Source organism: Coregonus clupeaformis, chromosome 15, assembly GCF_020615455.1.
Source record: "Coregonus clupeaformis isolate EN_2021a chromosome 15, ASM2061545v1, whole genome shotgun sequence".
Taxonomy (NCBI): Eukaryota; Metazoa; Chordata; class Actinopteri; order Salmoniformes; family Salmonidae; genus Coregonus; species Coregonus clupeaformis.
The window spans coordinates 31,470,025-31,494,528 of record NC_059206.1 but is presented as its reverse complement, the minus strand read 5'-3'; the positions used below and the strand labels follow the sequence as shown (position 1 = coordinate 31,494,528).

Here is a 24,504-nt window from a genome sequence, read left to right as displayed (position 1 = left end):
GTATCAGCAGAAAAGACGCCCCCCTTCTTTTTCTTTTTTTGTTGTTGCCATGTCTAAAAATAATACTTGTTACCAATGGCACGGTGCTGTCTGCCAGTCTGCTACAACAAGAGTAGATAAGAGTAATTGAAATGGACTCATGTAGAATGTAATTTAGCGGTGCATAATTAACAAGGGAGCATCATGCTTATTATAATCAATTTTCTCAATGTGAGAGGTCCAGCACCATGGACAGCACCAGTTGTCAGAGCATCTCTTTCTCTCTCTCTCTCTCTTCTCAGTGTGCCAGAGTAGAGAGAGCCTGTACTCATAGAAGCCAATCAAATTCAAAACATTTCACATTAAAATCAGGATCCTCTTTCTGCTTACAGGGTCTCTCACGGGTCTTGGTGAGACTTGAATGTCAAAGTGTCATCTGCTAATGTCCATCACTTCGCAATGTGAAACAGATACTGGACAGGGAATACGAGACTCAAGGAGAGGGGTGGGGGTTGCTGTTGGCGCACATGACAGGGTTTCTTACTCAGGTGTAGTCTCCTACTACAACCCTTTAACAATGTACAAACAGATCTAGGATAAGATTACTGTTCTAAAATCCTATCTGTGAAATCCCAATGCAGCCGTTTTTATATCAATATCAAATAATTTCTGGGTAACAATTAAGTACCATACTGTAATATATTTCCATTAAAATTGACCAAAATAGCTTTTTTTGCAAAAAAAAACACTATTTCTTAAGCAATCATTTTGCTTGGACTATATGCGAGTGGTCTGAGTTTGGAGGGGAAAACTTAAAACGATCTGTTATTGGCAGAGAGTTTTGGAACTCTCTTTGTTATTGGTCTATTAACCAATTTACCGCCTGGTGATATTACCAGGGAAACCGAAACTCCCGCTCATGCAAACAGGCTCATTTGAAGGTCCTGTGTAGGTTGTATTTTCAACCAGCAACTAATAGGAAATAACACTGATCACAGGGAGTGTGAAGCATTCTGTGATGGTTTCACCAACTGGGGTGACGGTTGTGTATTAAGTGACATGCTGTGGAACACATCAGACAAGCGTGGTGGTGTTGGAGGCTAAAAACAGACAGGTACTTCTGGCCTGTCCTACAGCGTTCTCTGGAAATGTGACAGTAGATCAGTTTTGACTCTTCTGAGAGGAAACAGGAGAGGAGAGGAAGTATCTATCTAGTCAGAAGAACCCTATACTGCTGTCAACATGCTTTGGAACAGTGGAATAATCAAGGGGAGAGGATGGGCGGAAGGATAGGAAAGGAGGGGAGGAGAGGAGTAGGAGAAGATGAGGGGGGTGGGGATTCTGTGACTCCACTGTGCTGATGGTAGTGAAGTCCCCGCCGTCCAACCTTGGCTGTGTGCTAATTCTACACTTAATGAGTGTACAAAACATTAGGAACACCTAATGACTGACCAGGTGAATCTAGGAGAAAGCTATGATCCCTTATTGATGTAACTTGTTAAATCCTGTCGAACGCTTTCAACACCTTGTAGAGTCCATGACCCAGGTGGTGGGCGGGGCAACTCAATATTAGGAAGATCTTCTTAATGTTTTGTATACTCAGTGTATATCAATTTTCCCAGCTCCCTCTCTTCTTGGGTGGTAAATCAGATGTGAGGGTTAAAGGGACAGTGCAGGAGGATGTTATGTTTCAGTGAAATACCACTCGAACAAGGGCACCCCCAATATCTGTGATTTATGTGAAGCCATGAACAGCCAAGGACAATTTAATAACAGTGTTTGACAATTAGCAATAACACAAAAGTGTCCGGATTCAACCATTTAAGGTTTCAGCTACTGGCCTGAGTTGTGTTTTTGATACTATGCCAGTCATGCCATAGCCATGCTATCCTTAAAGCTCATGTCAACACTCCACCTGTATTATATTAGATGTATTATATAATGCATTATATAAGATCTGCAGTGCATTCGGAAAGTATTCAGACCCCTTCCCTTTTTCCACATTTTGTTACCTTACAGCCTTATTCTAATAATTTTTCCTCATCAATCTACACACAATACCACATAATTACAAAACAAAAATAGGTTTTTAGAAATGTTTTGCTAATTTATTAAAAACATAAGTATTCAGAACCTTTGCTATGAGACTCGAAATTGAGCACAGGTGCATCCTGTATCCATTGATCATCCTTGAGATGTTTCTACAACTTGATTGGAGTCCACCTGTGGTAAATTCAATTGATTGGACATGATTTGGAAAGGCACACACCTGTCTATATAAAGTCCCACAGTTGATAGTACATTTCAGAGCAAAATTCAAGCCATGAGGTCGAAGGAATTGTCCGTAGAGCTCCGAGACAGGATTGTGTCGAGACACAGATCTTTGGAAGAGTAACAAAACATTTCTGCAGCATTGAAGGTCCCCAAGAACACAGTTGCCTCCATCATTCTTAAATGGAAGAAGTTTGGAACCACCAACTCTTCCTAGAGCTGGCCACCCTGCCAAACTGAGCAATCGGGGGAGAAGGGCCTTGGTCAGCGAGGTGACCAAGAACCCAATGGTCACTCTGCCAGAACTCCAGAGTTCCTCTGTGGAGATGGGAGAACATTCCAGAAGGACAACCGTCTCTGCAGCACTCCACCAATCAGGCCTTTATGGTGGAGTGGCCAGATGGAAGCCACTCCTCAGTAAAAGGCACATGACAGCCCTCTTGGAGTTTACCAAAAGGCACCTAAAGGACTCTGACCATGAGAAACAAGATTCTCTGGTCTGATGAAACCAAGATTGAACTCTTTGGCCTGAATGCCAAGCATCACGTCTGGAGCCAGAGCCCGGACTTGAACCCGATCGAACATCTCTAGAGGGACCTGAAAATAGCTGTGCAGCGACGCTCCCCATCCAACCAGACAGAGCTTGAGAGCATCTGCAGAGAAGAATGGGAAAAACTCCCCAAATACATGTGTGCCAAGCTTGTAGCGTCATACCCAATAAGACTGGAGGATGTAATAGCTGCCAACGGTGCTTCAACAAAGTACTGAGTAAAGGGTCTGAATACTTTTTTAAATTTTTTATAATTTTGAAACATTTCTAAAAACCTGTTTTTGCTTTGTCATTATGGGTTATTGTGTGTAGATTGATGAGGGGGAAAAACAATTTAATCAATTTTAGAATAAGGCTGTAATGTAACAAAATGTGGAAAAAGTCAAGGAGTCTGAATACTTTCCGAATGCACTGTGGAGCCTTCAAACTCAACTCTGGACCTCGAAGCCAGTTCCACTGCATTTTTTCATCGTTCCCCTATAATCAGGGACTGATTTAGACCTGGGACACCAGGTGGGTGCAATTGCTGTAACTATCAGGTAGAACAGAAAACCAGCGTTGAATACCTCTGAAGTAGATAGTATCTGAAAACACTGATAACACATCTGATACTTTAGAGTGCATGTAAAAAGGATCCACTTTGACGCCAAAGAGAGAATGGCAAACCCCTCCTTGCAAAATAGTATACATTATATCCCCCTCATTATTGAGTTTATAACACGTCTATCTCAAGCATAGAACCATCCATTAACATATGAGCCCTGATCAAAACTAAAGGCCAATATGTATCTGTTGTCTTGTTTAAAAGAAACTAGCTGGAGGGCGGGAAAATGATTTTGATAACAGCAGATACCATTAATGGCCACATTTGGTACTGTCATCCAATGTCCACAAGGTGGCCACCATCAGTTGCACAATAATCCAACTAGAACAAATCAATGATGTGTACACTACATCCATTACCATTCTGTGTATGCTTTTAATTTCTAGAAGGTAACTAAATATTTCCCATTAGAAAAAACCCACAGTAGTAGAGTAGTAATAGTGTAGTAATATTGCAGCTATCCATAAAGTGGACCTCTGGGTGAATCATAAATGTATAATTCTAATTCTACAGAATACTATACTGAACAAAAATATAAATGCAACATGCAACAATTTCAAAGATTTTACTGAGTTACAGTTCATATAAGGAAATCAGTCAATTGAAATAAATTCATTAGGCCCTAATCTATGGATTTCACATGACTGGGCAGGAGTGCAGACATGGGTGGTCCTGGGAGGGCATAGGTCCACCCACTTGGGAGCCAGGCCCACCCACTGTGGAGATAGGCCCAACCAATCAGAATGTGTTTTTCCCCACAAAAGGGCTTAAATACAGACAGAAATACTCCTCAGTTTCATCAGCTGTCCGCGTGGCTGGTCTCAGACGATCCCGCAGGTGAAGAAGCTGGATGTGGATGTCCTGGGCTGGCGTGGTTACACGTGGTCTGCGGTTGTGAGGCCGGTTGGACGTACTGCCAAATTCTCTAAAACGATGTTGGTAGAGAAATGAACATTCAATTCTCTGGCAACAGCTCTGGTGGACATTCCTGCTTTCAGCATGCCAATTGCACTCTCCCTCAAAACTTGAGACATCTGTGGCATTGTGTAGTGTGACAAAACTGCACATTTCAGAGTGGCCTTTTATTGTCCCCAGCACAAGGTGCACCTGTGTAATGATGATGCTGTTTAATCAGCTTCTTGATATGCCACACCTGTCAGGTGGATGGGTTATCTAGGTAAAGGTGAAATGCTCACTAACAGGCATGTGCATATGGGATCTCTGTAGCTCAGCTGTTAGAGCATGGCTCTTGCAGTGCTAGGATAGTGGGTTTGATTCCCGGGACCACGCAGGCTTTTAAAAATGTATTCACGCATAACTGTAAGTTGCTTTGGATAAAAGCGTCTGCTATATAGCATATAGCTAGCTATCTTTTATGTCAGTTTATGAAACATGGGACTAACACTTTACATGATGCGTTTATATTTTTGTTCAGTATAATTCTAAGGAATCATAGATCTGTGCAGTGGGCTGAATTAGTGGACTCTTTTGAAAATCTCATGTCAGTATTTTCATGCGATCCACTCTATCTTCACAAAACATACCACAGTAAATAACTTACATTTTTAGTCATTTAGCAGACACTCTTATCTAGAGCGACTTACATTTCACATTTACATTTTAGTCATTTAGCAGACGCTCATATCCAGAGCGACTTACAGTTAGTGAGTGCATACATTTTCATACTGTCCCCCCGTGGGAATCGAACCCACAACCCTGGCGTTGCAAGCGCCATGCTCTACCAACTGAGCTACACGGAATGGAATATTGCGTTTCATGTTTATTACAGGTTTATTATAGGTTACATAATAAACTGCAGGTTGGTAGGTGTTGCTACACTATTTTTCAGTTGCTAACCGGAAGTGATGGACATATTTATTCCTCATTACGTCAGATTTCGAAGGATACGGTGACTTCGGTGTGAGGGAGGCGTGATGACGTAGGCCAATTTAACGCTTGCTCTGTACAGAAAGGAGGATGGGTATAGATGGTGCTTTCACGACAACTGGGAACTCGGAAAAAACGGGTCAAATCATGACGTCAGTGATCTTCAGGTCGAAAAGTCAGAGCTCTAGAAAGATGCCGGAGTTTCCGACTTGGAAATCCGAATTGGAAGACCGTTCAAAACGATTTTTCCCAGTCGGAGTTCGATTTTTTCCGAGTTCCCAGATGTCTTGAACGCACTGAAGTCGGAGATTTCCGAGTTCCCAGTTCCCAGTTGTTTTCAACGCGGCAAGAGAGGTGATGAATGGGATGAGAGGAGAAATCAGAGACTACACAGACAGACGGCTGAAGAAGGGAGGCGTTCGATGGAGCGAATACAGAGGTCGTAATGTGACATTTGAGATCCCTGTCTGATAAATAATATCAATCAATTGGCAATTTTTCTAATTTCAACATAATTTACTATAGCATTTCATATTCGCCTGGCATCGAAGATGATGCTAGCTGCTTGTCTGACCTGGTCCTAGAGGAGATGGTGGAGCCATGAGAATGCACCAAAGTCTTTCCGCGAAAACAGATGGGAGATGAAGCCTACTCGACATTTTAAAAAAAAATTCCTGTAGCAAAAAATGAGTTTATTATTGCTGCAGATGTATTTATGATGTTAGTGCCATGCAATGATGCGTTTGATAAGCTGTAGTAGGATAGCTGCTGGAGGAATTTTGATGGCACTTACGACGCCAGGGAAAGAGGCAACGAGTAAATTGTGGTATTTTGAACAGTCGGGCCTTGCAAAGTGAGATGCAGGAATGAATGTTCAGCATTTTTCTCGCCCGAGGATAACTGTATGCGGTGCAGGCAGCTGGCCACATTGAAAGCGGTGTCGTCTTTGGATAGAAGCGAAATACAAGGCAACGGAAAGGAGCGCCGAGCTGTAATACCTAAGTGCGTCTAGAACCAAGTGGATATTTGAAGCCTATTTTAGCAGCCAAGAGAAGGTTGTGTTCAGCCAATATTAATGCAAGCGGTCCCTATTTTCCAGCCTTTTAAGTGTAAAATCAGGCTCGCGCTACATTGGAATTAAAAACAGTCTGTCAATCATGTATGTGGTCCTTGGTAGCCAACGTTAGCTTAGCTGCTATCCTCGTTGAGCATGATTGAATAGTGCATATCATTTATCTAACGTCAACACAGATGTTTTCGATCATCATGCATGCACCGACACGTTTGTTTGGGTGAGCTTTCAACCAACACCCAATCATAGCGTAGAACAGACGAACAAGCTATGTCGGCGTGAAGGGAACCGCACTGACTATCTTGAATCTCCCGTCAAGCCAAAAAGACGTCAACAGCGCTGTGAAGAACCGCTTATTGGAGAGGAAAAACAAAGTAGCTTGTTCACTCCCGCGTTGGTGCCCTCGGCGACCACGGACTGAATCCCTTCCCTTCGATTAACCAACCAAGCAAAATGGGGTACGTATCGCGCAATGTAGTGCCATTTTTAGCCTGTACTAATCTTCCCTGACAAGAGTGGTGTTCATGGGAGGTGTAATGATTTCTAGGAAGCCTGGTTTGTTTCAAGATAGATAAGAGTGGGTAGAAGGTTGAGAGCAGTACGCTGGCTGGCTACATGGTTTACCTGAAGTTGGCTTGCATTACTATGTCAGGCTCACCATTAGTCCATTATAGCTTCCAAATCCCCACTGAACAATTTATCAAACACTGGTGAATAGGCTATTCCTCCCTTATTCTGGTATTCTAAGATAGGCCACATAAAGCATGTTATCGGTTTTATTTCAATACATTAGGGTATGTCAGATAGATGGGTTTAGTCTGTGGTGTCATTGGAAAATGATAATCTCATCCAGTACTGGAGGGATGGACTTGTGATGGAGTTGCAATGTCTACATGAAAATGTGTAAATTAATTCACACATTTGTTTAAGATTTGTTCCAGTGCCTAAACAAAAGCTATAATAACTACCATAGAAGTAGATCATACTGAGGCATAATATGCCTGTCATACTTTCTGAATATATACTGACGCCAGAAAGAAACCCAGAAGTCATTTAAGTTTATTTACAGTTCAGACTAAGCACCTAAATATGGAACTCCCATCCCAGAGGCTCCTGTTATCTTATCAAGCCTTTGCCTGGCAATCAGACTGTGATACCTCTGGTTACACAGTCTGAGATTAGTGCCATACATTTGTTAGGAACATTTCAAGCCAGAAAGTTACAGCCAGAATGTTGAATACAATTTAACTTAAACTTACTCTACCTGTAGTCTCTGCGGTTTGTCGTTTTGTGGTTATGCATTTGAGAAAAAATATCTACAGGAAAGTATTATTAAACAGATTTTTCCAAATGCTGGTACTGCCGTTGAGATTTCTATCACCTGGCACATGCACAAAACAATGTAAACACCTGCCAGACTTCGGTTAGTATGCTTACATTGCGTGCATGTACTTCTGTCTTGTGCACATTCTTCAGGTGGTGAGCAAACAAATCGTGATAGCCACACACAGAGATGCGTTTTGAAGTCTGTTTAATAATACTTCCCTGTGGATGTTTTGTCTAAAATTGACTAAAATGACTAAATCAGAGGACAACAGGTAGAATAAGTTCAAATGGAATTTTATTAAACATTCGCGACAGACAGGGGACCTATAGGTTTTTGTCAATACAAATGAAAGTGACTATGTTGTCCAAAGGACAGCATAGGAACGTCGGGGCTAATCAAGCCCTAACCCTAGCCGATGGGTCTCACCTGATGCATAGGCATACACCTATAGCTACACAACAAACTCACTGTGTTGTTGAATATGGACTAAACCTGATTTTAGACCTTAGATCTTAGATTAAATTAGAAAAACTTTTATTTTGGTGGTGAACTGTGCCTTTAAGCCATACAGCGCCTCACTAACCTTCAGTTCCTAGTCTATGATCCAGTTAGGACTCGATTTCTCTGACAAAAATTAGAAGAATGCGTCTTTCTTCAAAGTGTGCCCTTATCTTAAATTAAGCCTCTCAGAGAGTTGGCTGTTAAGGTGTTTTAGTGCAGGCTTCTGTTCTGCATAATGAATTAATGTAAACCAGCCTGAAACTTGGCACCTCAGCAGCCTACAGTACTCTCAGGACGTGTCATAAACAGTCAGATATATTGGGCTAATAATCATTAGTGTAGGTGTATTGAAATAGTGAGGTGTCAAGAGTGTATTAGAAAAAAAATGTATTTGGCATAATTTTAAAACTGTTCTCAGGGTTAAATGCTGCACAAATGATTTCTCAAACTATGATTAATCTCCCATCAACTGAACCAACTCCCATTGTCTGCCCTGCCCTTATCTGGTTCAACAACTTTAACCAAAACCTTGACTAGCCTATTATGTAGTTCATATGGGCTGAAACATGTCAGTTTTAAAGCGGCAATCAGTAGTTAAAACAATAAAGCGTTATCCCCACTCCTGTTTCAGTAAAACGCTGAGGGATGGGGCTGGAGAAATGTAACCACTCTCAAATTCATGAACAGAGCTATGGATGTAAGGACTGACCATCCATGATATCAAAATGATAGTTTTAACCACGTTTTGAGGCTATATAGTGTTTGTTTACATTTACTTTGTTTACAAATATTGGAGTAAAACAGTCTTATATTTTGAGTTCTGATGGGGTACGACAGTTGAACTAAGCTCATGAGGCATTTATAAGTTATATTCTTCAAGAACCAATGGGTACATATAATTAATTCACAAGTCCAAAAATGGATGGAGCAACTGCAGATTTCCCCTTTATGGACTGCCTGTCCTGCACCAACCTTTAAAACTTCCCTCCCTGTCCTCAGACTCCGTAGAAATGATAATCACAATCATACAGGGTGCCAGTGTTGGACAGGGCAGTTACTGTGAGACACTAAGTGGATGGTCAAAGTCAGGAGCACTTTGTTTTGGAAGCACCACTGCTGTGTCCTTACTCAAAACCCAGACATCACAACCAGACTCTGACTTACCAGAGCCACAGTAGCCCTATTCAAGGCCCATCCTGGCTCCTGCCCTGTTTCAATCTTACCCATGGCGAAAGCTGAGAATGCAGAATGGTAGCTTATGCACTGGGCATTTCCTTCGAAAAGGACCCATGAGCAGTGAGCACCAACATGTGAAGTTCATAGGAGCATATCAAATTGGGTGTCAAATTAAAGCTAAGAGTCTATGTTTTTCAGAAATGAAGGCATAGATGATACATTTTTCAACCATTTTCCATCCCAAAAATTTGGGATAAGTAAATGCTTTGATTTCTGTATGATTCTCTGTGGAATTGCCCCACTTTTAAAACATAAAGTACAGTTTCATTGACGAAACATGAAAAGATTGCAGTGTGAAGGTATTAAGAAGAAAATCTCCTAGCAGATTGGTTTTGTTTTGTTTTAGTATTTAGCATACGCTCTTATCCAGAGCGACTTACAGTTAGTGAGTGAATACATTTTTTTATTTTTCGTATTTTTTTATTTTATTTTTCATACTGGTCCCTCGTGGGAAACGAACCCACAACCCTGGCGTTGCAAACACCACGCTCTACCAACTGAGCTACACGGGACTATAGATCCCTCCTGACATTTACCCATGGCAGTGTCTCCAGAGGTGAGGTAGAGAGAGGTAGAGAGAGGTAGAGGTAGAGAGAGGTAGAGAGAGGTAGAGAGAGGTAGAGAGAGGTAGAGCGAGAGCAATGAGTAGTAGAACTGTGTGAGAGAGAGGTTAGATCTCCTACTCACCTGCTCTCTAGTCTGAGTGGATGGAGCCAGTAGAACCCCAAACCTGAGAGAGAGAGATGTCGCCAGAGAGTGAGCAAGACCGAGAAGGGCATGGGGAGAGATGGAGAGAGTGAGGGAAAGAGAAATAAAGAAGGGCATATGGAGAGGTAGAGAGAGTGGGCCACAGCCAGCCCAGTGAGATCCAGAGAGCCAGGAAGAGAGAGGAAGAAGTGGGGGTGTGTGTGAAAGAGCGAGAGAGTGGGCTGCTGCAGCCAGTGCAGTTAGTGGGTGAAAGCCAGATATTTTCACTGGGCTCCAGCTGTCAATACTTCCCTGGATCCTGAGTTAACAACAGGAGTGAGAGAGGGAGAGAGACGAGGAGAGAATGGAAGGGAGAGAGAGAAGGCTATGGGAAGAGAGCAAGAGATTTCGCCTTTCTCTAATCACATTACTATTATATATTTTTTTACAGTTATTGTTGTCATTATCTCACTTTGCTTTAGCAACAGTGGCTTTGTCATTAATGCTAATAAAGCTGGCTTAAATCTGAGCGAGAGAGATCAGAAGAGTCCACACAAACCACCCTCCATATGTGTGTCACCAGAACACAAACCAGGTCCTAGCATATGGGTATTTTAAGCCAGTGGTTGCACCAATTCTCCCAGCCTCTGTGTGTAACCACAAACCAGGCCTTAGCCTATCATATGGGTATTTTCAACCTCATGCTGCGCCAAGCAAAGACCCACACACTCCCTCTGTGAGTAGGTTTAACCTGTATGGGACACGCTGCCTTGTGATTGGCTTAGAGAGCCTGTGGGCGGGAGAGAGGGGGTTGGAGGATGCTCACAGATCCTGACTGGCCCTGAGTCACATGGGTGTTGCCTTAGCAACCAGGCAGCAGCTATGTTTGTAATGCAGGCAAGCAGTTTAGAGTGACTGGTGGAGTTCCAACCTGTCTTTTACACAGTCACGCTGCCTAGTGCAGATTATCAGCTCTCACAACGCCTGGAGAAGTGTCAGGAACCACAATAATATGATATAGTAATCGTTTAAACGTTATAGTAAGACCTTTTTGAACGCAACTTCAGAAAAAAGCCAGTGAGTGAATTATGGTTCTTAGCCTTCATCTCTATGAAGACTGACTGTGAAAGGGATCACAGACAGACTGACAGACGGGTCAGGTGAGGATGAAAAGGACCGAAGCACAGGTTAAGTGGCTCCTCTTGAAGGGCCTCTCTCCTATCCCCTCTAGTCTGGGAAGCAGAGGAATAAGAGGAGGAGCACTGCCCTGGAGAGAGGCTACTTGAACATGAGTGTTTACTGACCATACACACACACACACCAATAAAGGGCCGTAATTGGAGACTGCACCAATGTGCTTTCCCCATTGGCCACAGACAGTACCTGCCTTTGACAACCTCTATGCAAACACATCTGTGTGTGTATGTGTGGTGATAAGTGGAGAACTGCTGATTTGATAACATCTGTGATCAGATTCCTCTGGCATAGCACTCGTCATTGAGCCCTGCATGCCACACAACTGTCCATTGTGGTAGGGATTAGAGGCTAACAAACACACACACACACACACACACACACCTGGCCACTGATGTACAGATAACAGAGAAAGTTTGCTTTAATTAAGCAAATGTTGCTTCAGGAGGAGGTGGGTGTAATGGCAGTTGATGCCAGTAAATTTAGTCTGTATGAAAATCAGATTAATAGATTGGAGATCTGTGATGTTACAGGGAGGGACTCCCTACACAAACAAACCCTAATTTCAACACAACAAGCAGTGGACTTGGAGAGTGTTCCGTGAGGTGAAATTAGGAATAGCAAGAGACATGGTGATGGAAAACCAGAAGAAAGGACATGGGTTAGTAGTGTACTGTATAGCACATACATCTATTATTTCCATTGGCTCTACATTACAGCTCACCCCCCCCACTTAAATCTTTTATCTTGCCCATTCACCCTCTGAATGGCACACATACACAATCCATGTCTCAATTGTCTCGTGGCTTAAAAATCCTTCTTTAACCTGTCTCCTCCCCTTCATCTACGCTGATTTGAAGTGGATTTATCAAGTGGCATCAATAAGGGATCATAGCTTGCAACTGGATTCACCTAGTCAGTCTATGTCATGGAAAGAGCAGGTGTTCATAATGTTTTTTTACCCTCATTGTATGTGTTAAATAATAGCTAGCAAGGCCCCAGACCCACCACTCCACTATGCTAACTTAATTAACTGGTTAAAACCAGGAGGGGCTGAAGAGGAATCACAGTAGCACGCTTTCTCACAGAAGAACCCTTGGACGCCGTAAGAATGAAATGAAACCAGCTCCAAGCTGCCGCCACCGGCAAACAATTAACTGTGCTTTCCCTTGCGGATTCCTCTCCGAGCCCGGCAGATAGTCATCTAGGGACTGAATCTACATGAAATGAGACCCGTTTAAAGACACAACGCCTGGCTGCCATACTGGAGGCTGCTGGTATGGGCTTTTTAATGCTGAGGACAGAAGAATCAGAGCTATAATAGTGTTTATCTTTGAGGGACCACTGGCTGGACGGTGAGGCTTATCTGTGGGAGAGTTCTGGAGGGGAGCCCAGGAAGCGCTCACTCTGGCCAGGCCAGGGCTGCTCCCCAGGGGCCCTCTCACTCCTGGTTCAGTCAACCCAGTCCAACCAGGGTTTTGTAATGCCAAGTATTTTTTTATTGGCAGTTTCCATTACATAGGAGTATAAAGGAAAAGATAATGATGTTGAAATGGAAACCACAGCCCAACTATGTCTCAAGCCCATCCTCTTGTGTTTTTCAACCTCTGGTCTGTGGACCTGCACTAGTCCCTCAGATTGTTGTCTGACACTATTGAGTTAGTTCTCAAGTGTTATGTCTAATGTCAGCGGCTCTCCAAGAAGAAGAATCATAGCTTTGACGCTACAGTCCAGACTAATGTGTTGAGTAGCCTACAGTTAAGACTGGCAGATTTGGTAAACGGTTTGAGTTGAGCTGAGGATGTAGGGATGTCAGTTACTCCACCAGGAAGAGGAAATGATTCTGCTTTGCATTTTGGGATCATCATCAGCGGGTATCAAAGATGGTAACCAAAGCATGCTGGGACATGACATCAAACAGACGCCTCACAGGTCCTCAACTGGCAGCTTCATTAAATAGTACCCGCAAAACACCAGTCTCAATGTCAACAGTGAAGAGGTGACTCCGGGATGCTGACCTAGGCAGAGTTGCAAAGAAAAAGTCCAGTGTCTGTGTTCTTTTGCCCATCTTAATATTTTATTTTTATTGGCCAGTCTGAGATATGGCTTTTTCTTTGCAACTTTGACAGTCAGCATGCCGGAGTCGCCTCTTCACTGTTGACGTTGAGACTGGTGTTTTGCGGGTACTATTTAAAGAAGCTGCCAGTTGAGCACCTGTGAGGCGTCTGTTTTTTTAAACTAGACACTCTAATGTATTTGTCCTCTTGCTCAGTTGTGCACCGGGGCCTCCCACTCCTCTTTCTATTCTGGTTAGAGCCAGTTTGCGCTATTCTATGAAGGGAGTAGTACACAGCGTTGTACGAGATCTTCAGTTTCTTGGCAATTTCTCGCATGGAATAGCCTTCATTTCTCAGTACAAGAATAGACTGACGAGTTTCAGAAGAAAGTTATTTGTTTCTGGCCATTTTGATCCTGTAATCGAACCCACAATTGCTGATGCTCCAGATACTCAACTAGTTTCAAGAAGGCCAGTTTTATTGCTTCTTTAATCAGCACAACAGTTTTCAGCTGTGCTAACATAATTGCAAAAGGGTTTTCTAATGATCAATTAGCCTTTTAAAATGATATACTTGGATTAGCAAACACAACATGCCATTGGAACACAGGACTGATGGTTGCTGGTAATGGGCCTCTGTACGCCTATGTAGATATTCCATTAAAAATCAGCAGTTTCCAGCTACATTAGCCATTTACAACATTAACAATGTCTACACTGTATTTCTGATCAATTTGGTGTTATTTTAATGGACAATAAAATTGCTTTTCTTTTGAAAACAAGGACATTTCTAAGTGACTCCAAACTTTTGAACGGTAGTGAATGCCAAACCAAAAACCTTAATTTCAAAGTTTAACAAACCATACAGCTCTATGCACAACGACTACTTTTAAAAATGTACACTGAAGATTTTACAAAAACACATTCACTGGAAGAACTGTGCAGATGCAAATTTTGGTAACAGTATTTTGGTTAAATCTCCCTCAGTTTTTTTTTGTGTGTCCACATTTTCCAAAAACTCTTAAATATCTGTTCTGAATTAAGATTCAACGATGTCTGCAGAAAGAATGGTGTCAGCTATGACATGACACAGTGACTTTGAAAAAATCTATTTAGGTTATTGAACTACAGTAGGTGAAGTGGATTTACACCTGGTAAGGGAAATTGCAGTAATGGAATTTCAACATGGGTCCCTGATCTGTACTACACAGAAATTCATAATTATGGATATGAAAGTCATTCTCTTCATGGTGATGTATCCTAAATATGTACACAAAGGTATAAATATGCAATATCCTCCTTTGCATATTTGGGTATTATTCTACACACTATGTGGGAGAGAAATTTGAAAATATCTTAAAGATATGTGGGTTTTTGGTAACAGAATTTCAAAGCACAATGCAATGTTTCTTAAACTTACAGAAGGCAAATAATTTATCCAAAATTAAATAGAAGTGTTAGTTGAAAGCAGGGTTGGGGTCAATTCCATTTAAATTCCAGTCGGTTTAGAAAGTAGCAATTTATCTTCATAGAAAAGCATTAGAAGATGATTGGAGTTGGAATTTCATTGTACTTCCAGAATTCACTGGAATTGAAATGGAATTGACCCAACCCTGGAGGGGGCTTTATTTTAACATTTTGGTGTTTGATTTGTAAAACTTTTTCTGGTAGATGTTTTCTAAGACACCTTTTCCATCTGTTTGACCAGAAATCAAAGCCTTTGCTTATTCCTAATTGTTTGGATGAAAAATGTATAAATGCCTTAATAAAGAAAATATATACACGCTTAGCTTTCGTTTGACACCAATTTGACATGCACCTATGAACTTCAGTTTGGTGCTTATGGATGGGCCTTTTACATGGAAATGTGTGTAATTGGTACTAAATCCATGCTTTCTGAATGGGGGCTCCTGCTCCTCACTGCCCTGCTATCAGGGAGAATACATTCAAATGGCTTGTGATTGAGGGGCAATTTGCTGCCATTATAAAATGTGATCCATAAAAAGCTAAGTAAGCGCTCTACGTCTCCTAACAGAACCAGTTATGACAACAATGTGCTCTTTAATGTCCAGAGCTTTTTTTTACTAGTTCAGTTTTATACAGGGGTCTCGAAGAGTACGGTCACATTATCTGAGGCACTGTCACTCACAGATAAATTATCACTCCTCTCTCGCTCTGTGTCTCTGTCTCTCTGTGTGTGCTCCTCTCTCACTCTCTTTCCATCACACTCTTGATATATTAAGCCTACACTTACAGTTGAAGTTGGAAGTTTTTTTTTCTTCTCACAATTCCTGACATTTAATCCTAGTAAAAATTCCGTTTTAGGTCAGTTAGGATCACCACTTTATTTTAAGAATGTGAAATGTCAGAATAATAGTAGAGTGATTTATTTCAGCTTTTATTTCTTTCATTCCCAGTGGGTCAGAAGTTTACATACACTCAATTAGTATTTGGTAGCATTGCCTTTAAATTGTATAACTTGGGTCAAACGTTTCGGGTAGCCTTCCACAAGCTTCCCACAATAAGTTGGGTGAATTTTGGCCCATTCCTCCTGACAGAGCTCGTGTAACTGAGTCAGGTTTGTAGGCCTCCTTGCTCGCACACGCTCTTTCAGTTCTGCCCACATATGTTCTATAGGATTGAGGTCAGGGCTTTGTGATGGCCACTCGTATACCTTGACTTTGTTGTCCTTAAGCCATTTTGCCACAACTTTGGAAGTATGCTTGGGGTCATTGTCCATTTGGAAGACCCATTTGCGACCAAGCTTTAACTTCCTGACTGATGTCTTGAGATGTTGCTTCAATATATCCACATAATTTTCCTTCCTCATGATGCCATCTATTTTGTGAAGTGCACCAGTCCCTCCTGCAGCAAAGCACCCCCACAACATGATGCTGCCAACCCTGTGCTTCACGGTTGGGATGGTGTTCTTCGGCTTGCAAGCGACCCCCTTTTTCCTCCAAACATAACGATGGTCATTATGGCCAAACAGTTCTATTTTTGTTTCATCAAACCAGAGGACATTTCTCCAAAAAGTACGATCTTTGTCCCTATGTGCAGTTGCAAACTGTAGTCTGGCTTTTTTATGGTGGTTTTGGAGCAGTGGCTTCTTCCTTGCTGAGCGGTCTTTCAGGTTATGTCGATATAGGACTTGTTTTACTGTGGATATAGATACTTTTGTACCTGTTTCCTCCAGCATCTTCACAAGGTCCTTTGCTGTTGTTTTGGGATTGATTTGCACTTTTCGCAACAAAGTACGTTAATCTCTAGGAGACAGAACGCGTCTCCTTCCTGAGCGGTATGACGGCTGTGTGGTCCCATGGTGTTTATACTTGCGTACTATTGTTTGTACAGATGAACGTGGTACCTTCAGGCGTTTGGAAATTGCTCCCAAGGATGAACCAGACTTGTGGAGGTCTACAATTTGTTTTCTGAGGTCTTGGCTGATTTCTTTTGATTTTCCCATGATGTCAAGCAAAGAGGCACTGAGTTTGAAGGTAGGCCTTGAAATACATCCACAGGTACACCTCCAATTGACTCAAATGATGTCAATTAGCCTATCAGAAGCTTCTAAAGCCATGACATCATTTTCTGGAATTTTCCAAGCTGTTTAAAGGCACAGTCAATTTAGTGTATGTAAACTTCTGACCCACTGGAATTGTGATACAGTGAATTATAAGTGAAATAATCTGTCTGTAAACAATTGTTGGAAAAATTACTTGTGTCATGCACAAAGTAGATGTCCTAACCGACTTGCCAAAATGATAGTTTGTTAACAAGAAATTTGTGGAGTGGTTGAAAAACGAGTTTTAATGACTCCAACCTAAGTGTATGTAAACTTCCGACTTCAACTGTATTTAGGAAATATGAGACTTAGCAAATTCCCGACTGGAAGACTTCTACCCACCACTTGCTGTGGATTATGTGAAGAGGCTTCTAGCCTAGTCAGTCCCAGCCAGAGATATGCAGCTTGCTATGCCATTAGCTTGCTATACGATGTCTTTAATCCAAGACCTTACCTGAGAGCTGCTTTCCTCCATAGTTATGTTATGTTTGGAAGCTGACCAGGGCCACAGGGCCAGGCCAGTTGTCTGATCTGTGTATGTGGGCCCAGCCCAGGTACTCCCAGGTCACCTTTGGCTCATCTATTACATCACAGCACAGCATAGTTACTGATACTGCAGCTTGACTCTCATGGACATCTGCCCCCTGCTGGACTGTTGGTATAACCACGTTCACTAATTCGCTTGGGAGAGATGTAACATAGTTGGTTTGGTAAACCGTGCTTGCATGATTAGTAACCTTGCCTGAGTCCTGAGGACTTGCATTAGCGCCCAGGCCTAATGCCTAGGCTTTAGCTCATGGGCTAACACTGCCATAGGAGACCCGTTAACGGACTGTATTCTGTATTGTGTCCTTTCCCTGTGTAAAAGTTCCACTTTCGTTTTAACTATTGCAGAATCAGTGCGCAGCTTTCATACCTTATTGTTCCTATTTCCCCCTAACTCCTGTGTGTGATATAATGGGAGGTGTGGTGATGGAGGAGTGATGTGTGTGGGCTCTCATTGTTCAGCTCTGTGGCGGGAAATTAGCATATCTGTCCTTCCTATGGCAGCTTTAAAACACACACACACACACACACACACACACACACACACACACACAGGCAGGACGGTTCAAGTTAGACTCACTTTTATCCAGCTCATTCTCTTGCACTCTCTCACTCTCACACACATGCTCTTGCTCTCTCCCATCCTCTCCTCCAGCCCTTATTTTATCAGTTCCTCTCATTCTTTTATCCCATTTTCTTTTTTCAATCCTATATCGCCGTTGCCTGGCTACCCAGACTCCTTGCTCCTGCCAAACGCTATGCCACGCCCACAGACGTTAGTTTCTTTCCCGCAAAGAGTCTGGATCTGAGTACCTCCCCGACCCTTCACTGAATGTGAACACATTCGGGGCCGTCTGATTTGGTCCAGAAACTGATAGGTTGGGCCAGAGCCAGAACATACAGTACGTTGGGTAAAGTGGCGGTTTGAAAATTCATCATTGTCTTTTATACACTGATTGGTTAGAGACGATCCAATCGCTGATGACTTTGTTTTGTACAACACCCCTCGTGCCCCTCGTCACCAGAAACGACTTCAGTGATGGCTGTCTCAGACTAAAGTATATAGCGAATGATAGAGCAGCGGAAGAAATACAAAAATGTAGTGAGTCGTCAGACTAATATCACCACTCTCCTCTTATCTCCCAAGGACCATAGGTTGGATACTTTAATGCTACCTACCTATACATTTGTGTCAGAAGAACCAGTTCCTTATACTTAAATATTTTATTATATTTATTAGGCAGCCATAACAGTTTAAAAGGCACTGTGCTAGGGATGCATCATATTTAATGAACAACCTCTCTATTGTCTTAGCAAAGGCACTTTAACTGTAATTAAATTAATGGACTAGTAGAAAATCATTTATCCCTGTTGCTCCTGTTTTAGTACCTTAATGTACCCAGCCAGTCAATTTGATTAACCTCAACATTACATCCATTCATTTCTAGTAAGCGATTTCTGTCTGTGGCTAAGTAATGTTTCTCTTTCGTACTGGTATTAAAACCCCTTGTTATTGTTAATGGAGCTCCATCTGGATTGAAGAGATAACATACAAATACTGCAACTGAAGTGTGTGTGGGTGTGTGTGTTTTCCCCTCCCAGTCATTGCCAGTGCAGTGCGCTGCAGGATGTGTGTAGAGATCTCTGAGGGGCTGTGTGTGTGTGTCTCACCTACCACACACACTCCACACTCCTACCTCAGCCCTCACACACTCCCAGCACTTTTGTTTCCCATGGCGCAGCTGTACGAACCAACAACAGGGTGGTGAGTTTAATTCCTATGTATATACTGACTCCCCCCTCTCTCTGCCTGTCTCCCCTACAGAGAGCAGCCTATCTTCAGTACGAGGGCCCATGTCTTCCAGATCGACCCCACCACCAAGAAGAACTGGGTTCCCACCAGTAAACACGCAGTCACAGTCTCCTACTTCTACGACAGCACGCGCAACGTCTACCGCATCATCAGTCTGGACGGCTCCAAGGTGTGTGTGTGTGTGTGTGTGTGTTTTCTTTTGGTGTGCGTGTGTGTGCAGCAAAGTTGTATAAAAGGAGAGGGAAGATATTAGAGGAAGATATACAATGTCTTCAGAAAGTATTCACACCCCTTGACATTTTCCACGTTTTGTTGTATTACAGCCTGAATTAAAAATGATGCTAGTGGAATTATGTTTTTCAGAATGTTTACCAATTAATTACAAATGAAAAGCTGAAATGTATTGAGTCAATAAGTATTCAACCCCTTTGTTATGGCAAGCCTAAATAAGTTCAGGAGTAAAATGTGGCTTAACAAGACAATATGTTGCATGGACTCTGTGTGCAATAATGGTGTTTAACATGATTTTTAAATGACTACCTCATCTATGTACCCCACACATACAATTATCGGTAAGGTCCCTCAGTTGAGAAGTGAATTTCAAACACAGATTCAACCATAAAGACCAGGGAGGTTTTCCAATGCATCACAAAGAAGGGCACCTATTGGTAGATGGCAAAAAAAAAAAGCAGATATTGAATTTCCCTTTGAGCATGGTGAAGTTACTACTTACACTTTGGATGGTGTGTCAATACACTCAGTCACTACAAAGATACAGGCGTCCTTCCTAACTCAGTTGCCAGAGAGGAAGGAAACCACTCAGGGATTTCACCAAAAACAAGACCAAATTTTTTAGGGGGGACATTCTAATCATTTAGTAGATGCTCTTATCCAGAGCGACTTACAGGAGCAATTAGGGTTGAGTCCTTGCTCAAGGGCACATCAACTGATTTTTCTCCTAGTTGGCTCAGGGATTTGTTCCAGCAAACTTTCAGTTACTGGCCCAATGCTCGTAACCGCTAGGCTACCTGCTGCCCTAAATCTACACTGGAGTTGCATACCAAGAAGACAGGTAATGTTCCTGAGTGGCCGAGTTACAGTTTTGAATTAAATCTACTTGAAAATCTTGCAAGCCTGAAAATTGTTGTCTAGCAATGATCAACAACCAATTTGACAGAGCATGAAGAATCTTGAAAAGAATAATGGGCAAATGTTGCACAATCCAGGTGTGGAAAGCTCTTCGAGACTTACCCAGAAAGACTCACAGCTGTAATCGCTGCCAAAGTGGTGTGAATACTTATGTAAATGAGATATTTCTGTATTTCATTTTCAATAAATATTAGCAAATATTTCTAAAAACATGTTTTCACTTTGTTGTTATAGGGTATTGTGTGTAGATGGGTGAGAGGGGAAAAAATCAATTTAATCAATTTTGAATTCAGGCTGTAACACAACAAAATGTGCAAGAAGTCAAATGGGTATGAATACTTTCTGAAGGCATGGTTCCCCCCTCAGCAAGGGGATTAATAATAATAATAATAATAATAATAATAATAATATGCCATTTAGCAGATGCTTTTATCCAAAGCGACTTACAGTCATGCGTGCATACATTTTTGTGTATGGGTGGTCCCGGGGATCGAACCCACTACCTTGGCGTTACAAGCGCCGTGCTCTACCAGCTGAGCTACAGAGGATTAGAGGTGGCACCCTCAGGCTCTGGGCACGCAGCACTATAGATCCGTTAGAATCAATCATGGATTGATGTACACACATACGTACTTGTGTACTGTATTCCCTCTCTTTCCCTCACAGGCAGACTTTAAACATTTGACCGTCCCCACAGACACAGACACAACCAAAGATTGAAGAAAGTTGCAGTCTCACTCAACACACACACACACACACACTACATTTCCCACCTGCGTGTGTGTTTCCATGGCCAGTGGTAGCAGCAGTAGCAACAGAGCCCATGGTTGGTAGTGGCATGGGGGCGTTGTGGCCTCTTCTGTTCTGTCGTAACAACGATTATTTTAGTCTTCAGAGGGGTGCAGGGGAGGAGGAGCTATTTTAGCACCACAACGTTATGTAAAGCTCTCCACACACAGACGCGCGCACACACACAAACACACACTCTCTCCACTGCGCTCTCCACTGCTTTGTATGTGACCCTTGGTGCTGTAGGGCTAGCGAATGGGTGAACGCAACTGTGGGGTTACTGTGCTGGAAATAGCAGGGAGAGGGTGTGCTGTGGTGGGGTGCTGCCTGCCTGCTACCCTGTCACTCTAGGATATACTCGTCATCAACATCCACACAGCCCAAAGTAACTACATAGACACACACAACTTTACACACACAGAGAACTTTACACACACACACACAACTTTACACACACAGAACTTTACATGGCGCTAACAGTGTGCCTCGCCCACCCTCCCTCACCCCACCTTCCTCTCTCCCTCACCCCTCCCTCTCCCACTGTGGTCGATGCCAGTAGAGTCAATCAGCCTCACTGGGGCCTCTCCTCTCATTGATAGCTTCCTGTTTACCAATCAATGGGGATGTAACACGCACACACACACACACACACGCGTACTCACACACCAATAAACACACACACACACACTTTTTGTCTGACACAAACACAGATGGATAACACATATCTAGTCATTGCTGAAGGCAACCGTCCAGAAAACAACAAGCCCGCTCATCTTTTAGGCAAATGGGTCAGCATTGCTTTTGTGACTCATACAACTCCTCTCTCCTTCCCCAGGCAATCATCAACAGCACCATCACCCCCAACATGACCTTCACCAAGACCTCCCAGAAGTTTGGCCAGTGGGCCGACAGCCGAGCCAACACCGTCTACGGCCTGGGCTTCTCCTCAGAGAACCACCTGCTCAAGGTACACACACACACATCGCCACGCTTGAGCTCACAAACACACCACATACATACACACACAGACTGATTTAGTCAGTGTTGTCTGTGTCATTGTGGTTCTTTCTCAGTTTGCAGAGAAGTTTGCAGAGTTTAAGGAGGCGGCCCGGTTAGCCAAGGAGAAATCCCAGGAGAAGATGGAACTCACCAGCACCCCCTCTCAGGTAATCCCAACAATGCACACCCCTACCTCAGATGGGATAGTTCACCGACACTACTTACTCACATTGATTAAAAAAAACATGTTTCCTCACATTAAATGTAGTCTTTGGACCAGTATAGACTGCAAAGCACTTGTTGTTTTTGTATAACCCACCACTAACGTTAACATGTTTTACCAGAAAACAAGGGGAGTGAATGGACCCCAGGTGATTTAGGTATCACAGGAAGTGATTGGAAACACTACCTGCAAAAGCACTACTCTTGGATGAGACGTTAAACTAATTCCTAATGGGAGTGTCTGAAGCCATTACTCTCATGGCAAGACTATAGTGTGTTAACGCCAGTGTCCTGGCTAAACTCCCAACCTGGTCACCTAACCATCCCCAGCTTTCAATTGGCTCATTCAACCCATCTCTTCTCCCCTGCAACTCTTCCCCAGGTCGCTGCACTAAAAAAGAATGTGCTCTCAGTACCTCCCAAAGTACCTCCCAAAGTACCTCTCAGAGTACCTGTAAAAAAGAAGGTAAAATGGAATCAAAATCATTGTCATCTGACCCCAGTGTCCGATAACCCTCCTGCTTCACCCTCTTACCCCAGTCCAGTGTTGATATCCCCAACTACCCCTGGCTAACACACTCCAGCCCTTCAGGGGGTCTCCCCACAATGTTGTCACTGCTGTATCTTAGAAAAATGGACAGAAATTACAATTGCTTTTGTCCATTATACAGTTTATACAGCATACTGTATATTTAACCTAGAATTGAGGTGTTGAATGGCACTGTTCCACTCTTTGGGGAGAACCCTGCCCTCCGTTGTGGATTAACAACCCCTCTCTCTCCCATCCTAATGTCAGATTAACACATAGATTAATTAATCCCTTCTCAGTCTCAGATTAACTCTGATCTCCGAGTGTCAGATATGCTCCCATAAAGCGATGTTTCTTTTTTCAAGTGAGAAAACAACAAGCTCACTTGAAAACACATAGGCCTACTCACTTGAGAGAAACAAAAAACATCACTTTCTGTGGAGTGTAACTCATTGTGCAGGTATTCTCTCCACATGACATCAGTCTTTTCTTTACTCAGCACCTGAGAACATATAAAAAGAGTTAATATGTATTTCTGTTACAATAACCTTATTGTTTACATCATGTCAGGAGTCGGCCACCGGTGACCTGCAGTCACCTTTGACCCCGGAGAGCATCAACGGCACTGATGACGAGAGGGGCACCACCCCCGAAACGCCGCAGCACCCCCCTGAGCCCCGTGCCGAGCCTTCTCAGAACCAACTGCCCTTCTCCCACAGGTAAGAACCAGGCTCTGAAGCCAGGGGCTGGAGTAGGATGTCAAGCCCAAAGAGTGTGCACCTCAGTGGGCCAAGGCATGGTCAGTCAGTGGGTGAAGGCTGAATAAATGAGCACATTCAGTTCTCTTTGGAAATGTTAAGATAATACCAATTGATACAAAAACTATAATCTTCCCTTGTACAAGCTGAACATCCACAGTACTCCACGATGCTCCCATGTTCAGTCTGGTAATGGAGGGGTTTAGCTGTCCACTGGGACCTCTGGTATAAAATGCAGCAGAGCAGCAGCACTGTGTGGTCTGCCCGGACAGGCCCTGGATGTGTCCATTCATCCATCTCTTATTCATGTGGTCCCAGACCCCCTGGACAGCAGTTAAGCATTATATTAAAACACTGTGGAGCTCTGATTTAATTATGAATGTATTTCACTCCCCCACCCCTCCGTATTCACCGTACACGGTTCCCCTTATGTCCACTCTAGTCTCTGAGGTCAGTAATGCTGATGAACATGAAGTTGAATATGTATTTGTACATTGGTGCTGGAATGGTAAATAGTCTTCTAGTCAAATGACAGCATTGTTCTTTTTTTGCAATCAACTCAGGAAGACAACTATTGAGTTTATATCAAAGAAGGAGTCTTGATCTTGTGGTCTTAGTCTTAAGACCAGTCGTGACCACAAAAAAACAGTCTTGGTCAGTTGGTCTTGTCATGGTCTCAATACACTGGGTCTGGGTCTTGGCACCAATGTCTGGGTCTTGGTCTCAGCTCATGGTCCCCGAAACTCTGCTGAAGTGTCTGTCTGTCTCTA

At 42.9% G+C, this 24,504-nt stretch overlaps 1 protein-coding gene across 2 annotated transcripts in view; it reads left to right on the top strand.

The window, feature by feature from the left end:
- Positions 1 to 5,625: 5,625 nt before the first annotated feature.
- Positions 5,626 to 24,504, top strand: part of LOC121582650 (homer protein homolog 1) — a 31,215-nt gene continuing 12,336 nt past the window's right edge. The window contains exons 1-6 of one of the 2 annotated variants that reach the window (XM_041898620.2): positions 5,626 to 6,821; positions 19,301 to 19,457; positions 22,062 to 22,193; positions 22,300 to 22,392; positions 22,830 to 22,913; positions 23,547 to 23,695. In XM_041898620.2, coding sequence (XP_041754554.1) covers positions 6,817 to 6,821; positions 19,301 to 19,457; positions 22,062 to 22,193; positions 22,300 to 22,392; positions 22,830 to 22,913; positions 23,547 to 23,695 — 620 coding nt within the window. In that variant the 5' untranslated portion in view covers positions 5,626 to 6,816. The remainder of the gene's footprint in view (positions 6,822 to 19,300; positions 19,458 to 22,061; positions 22,194 to 22,299; positions 22,393 to 22,829; positions 22,914 to 23,546; positions 23,696 to 24,504) is intronic. The other variant, XM_041898621.2, reaches the window with a different exon arrangement.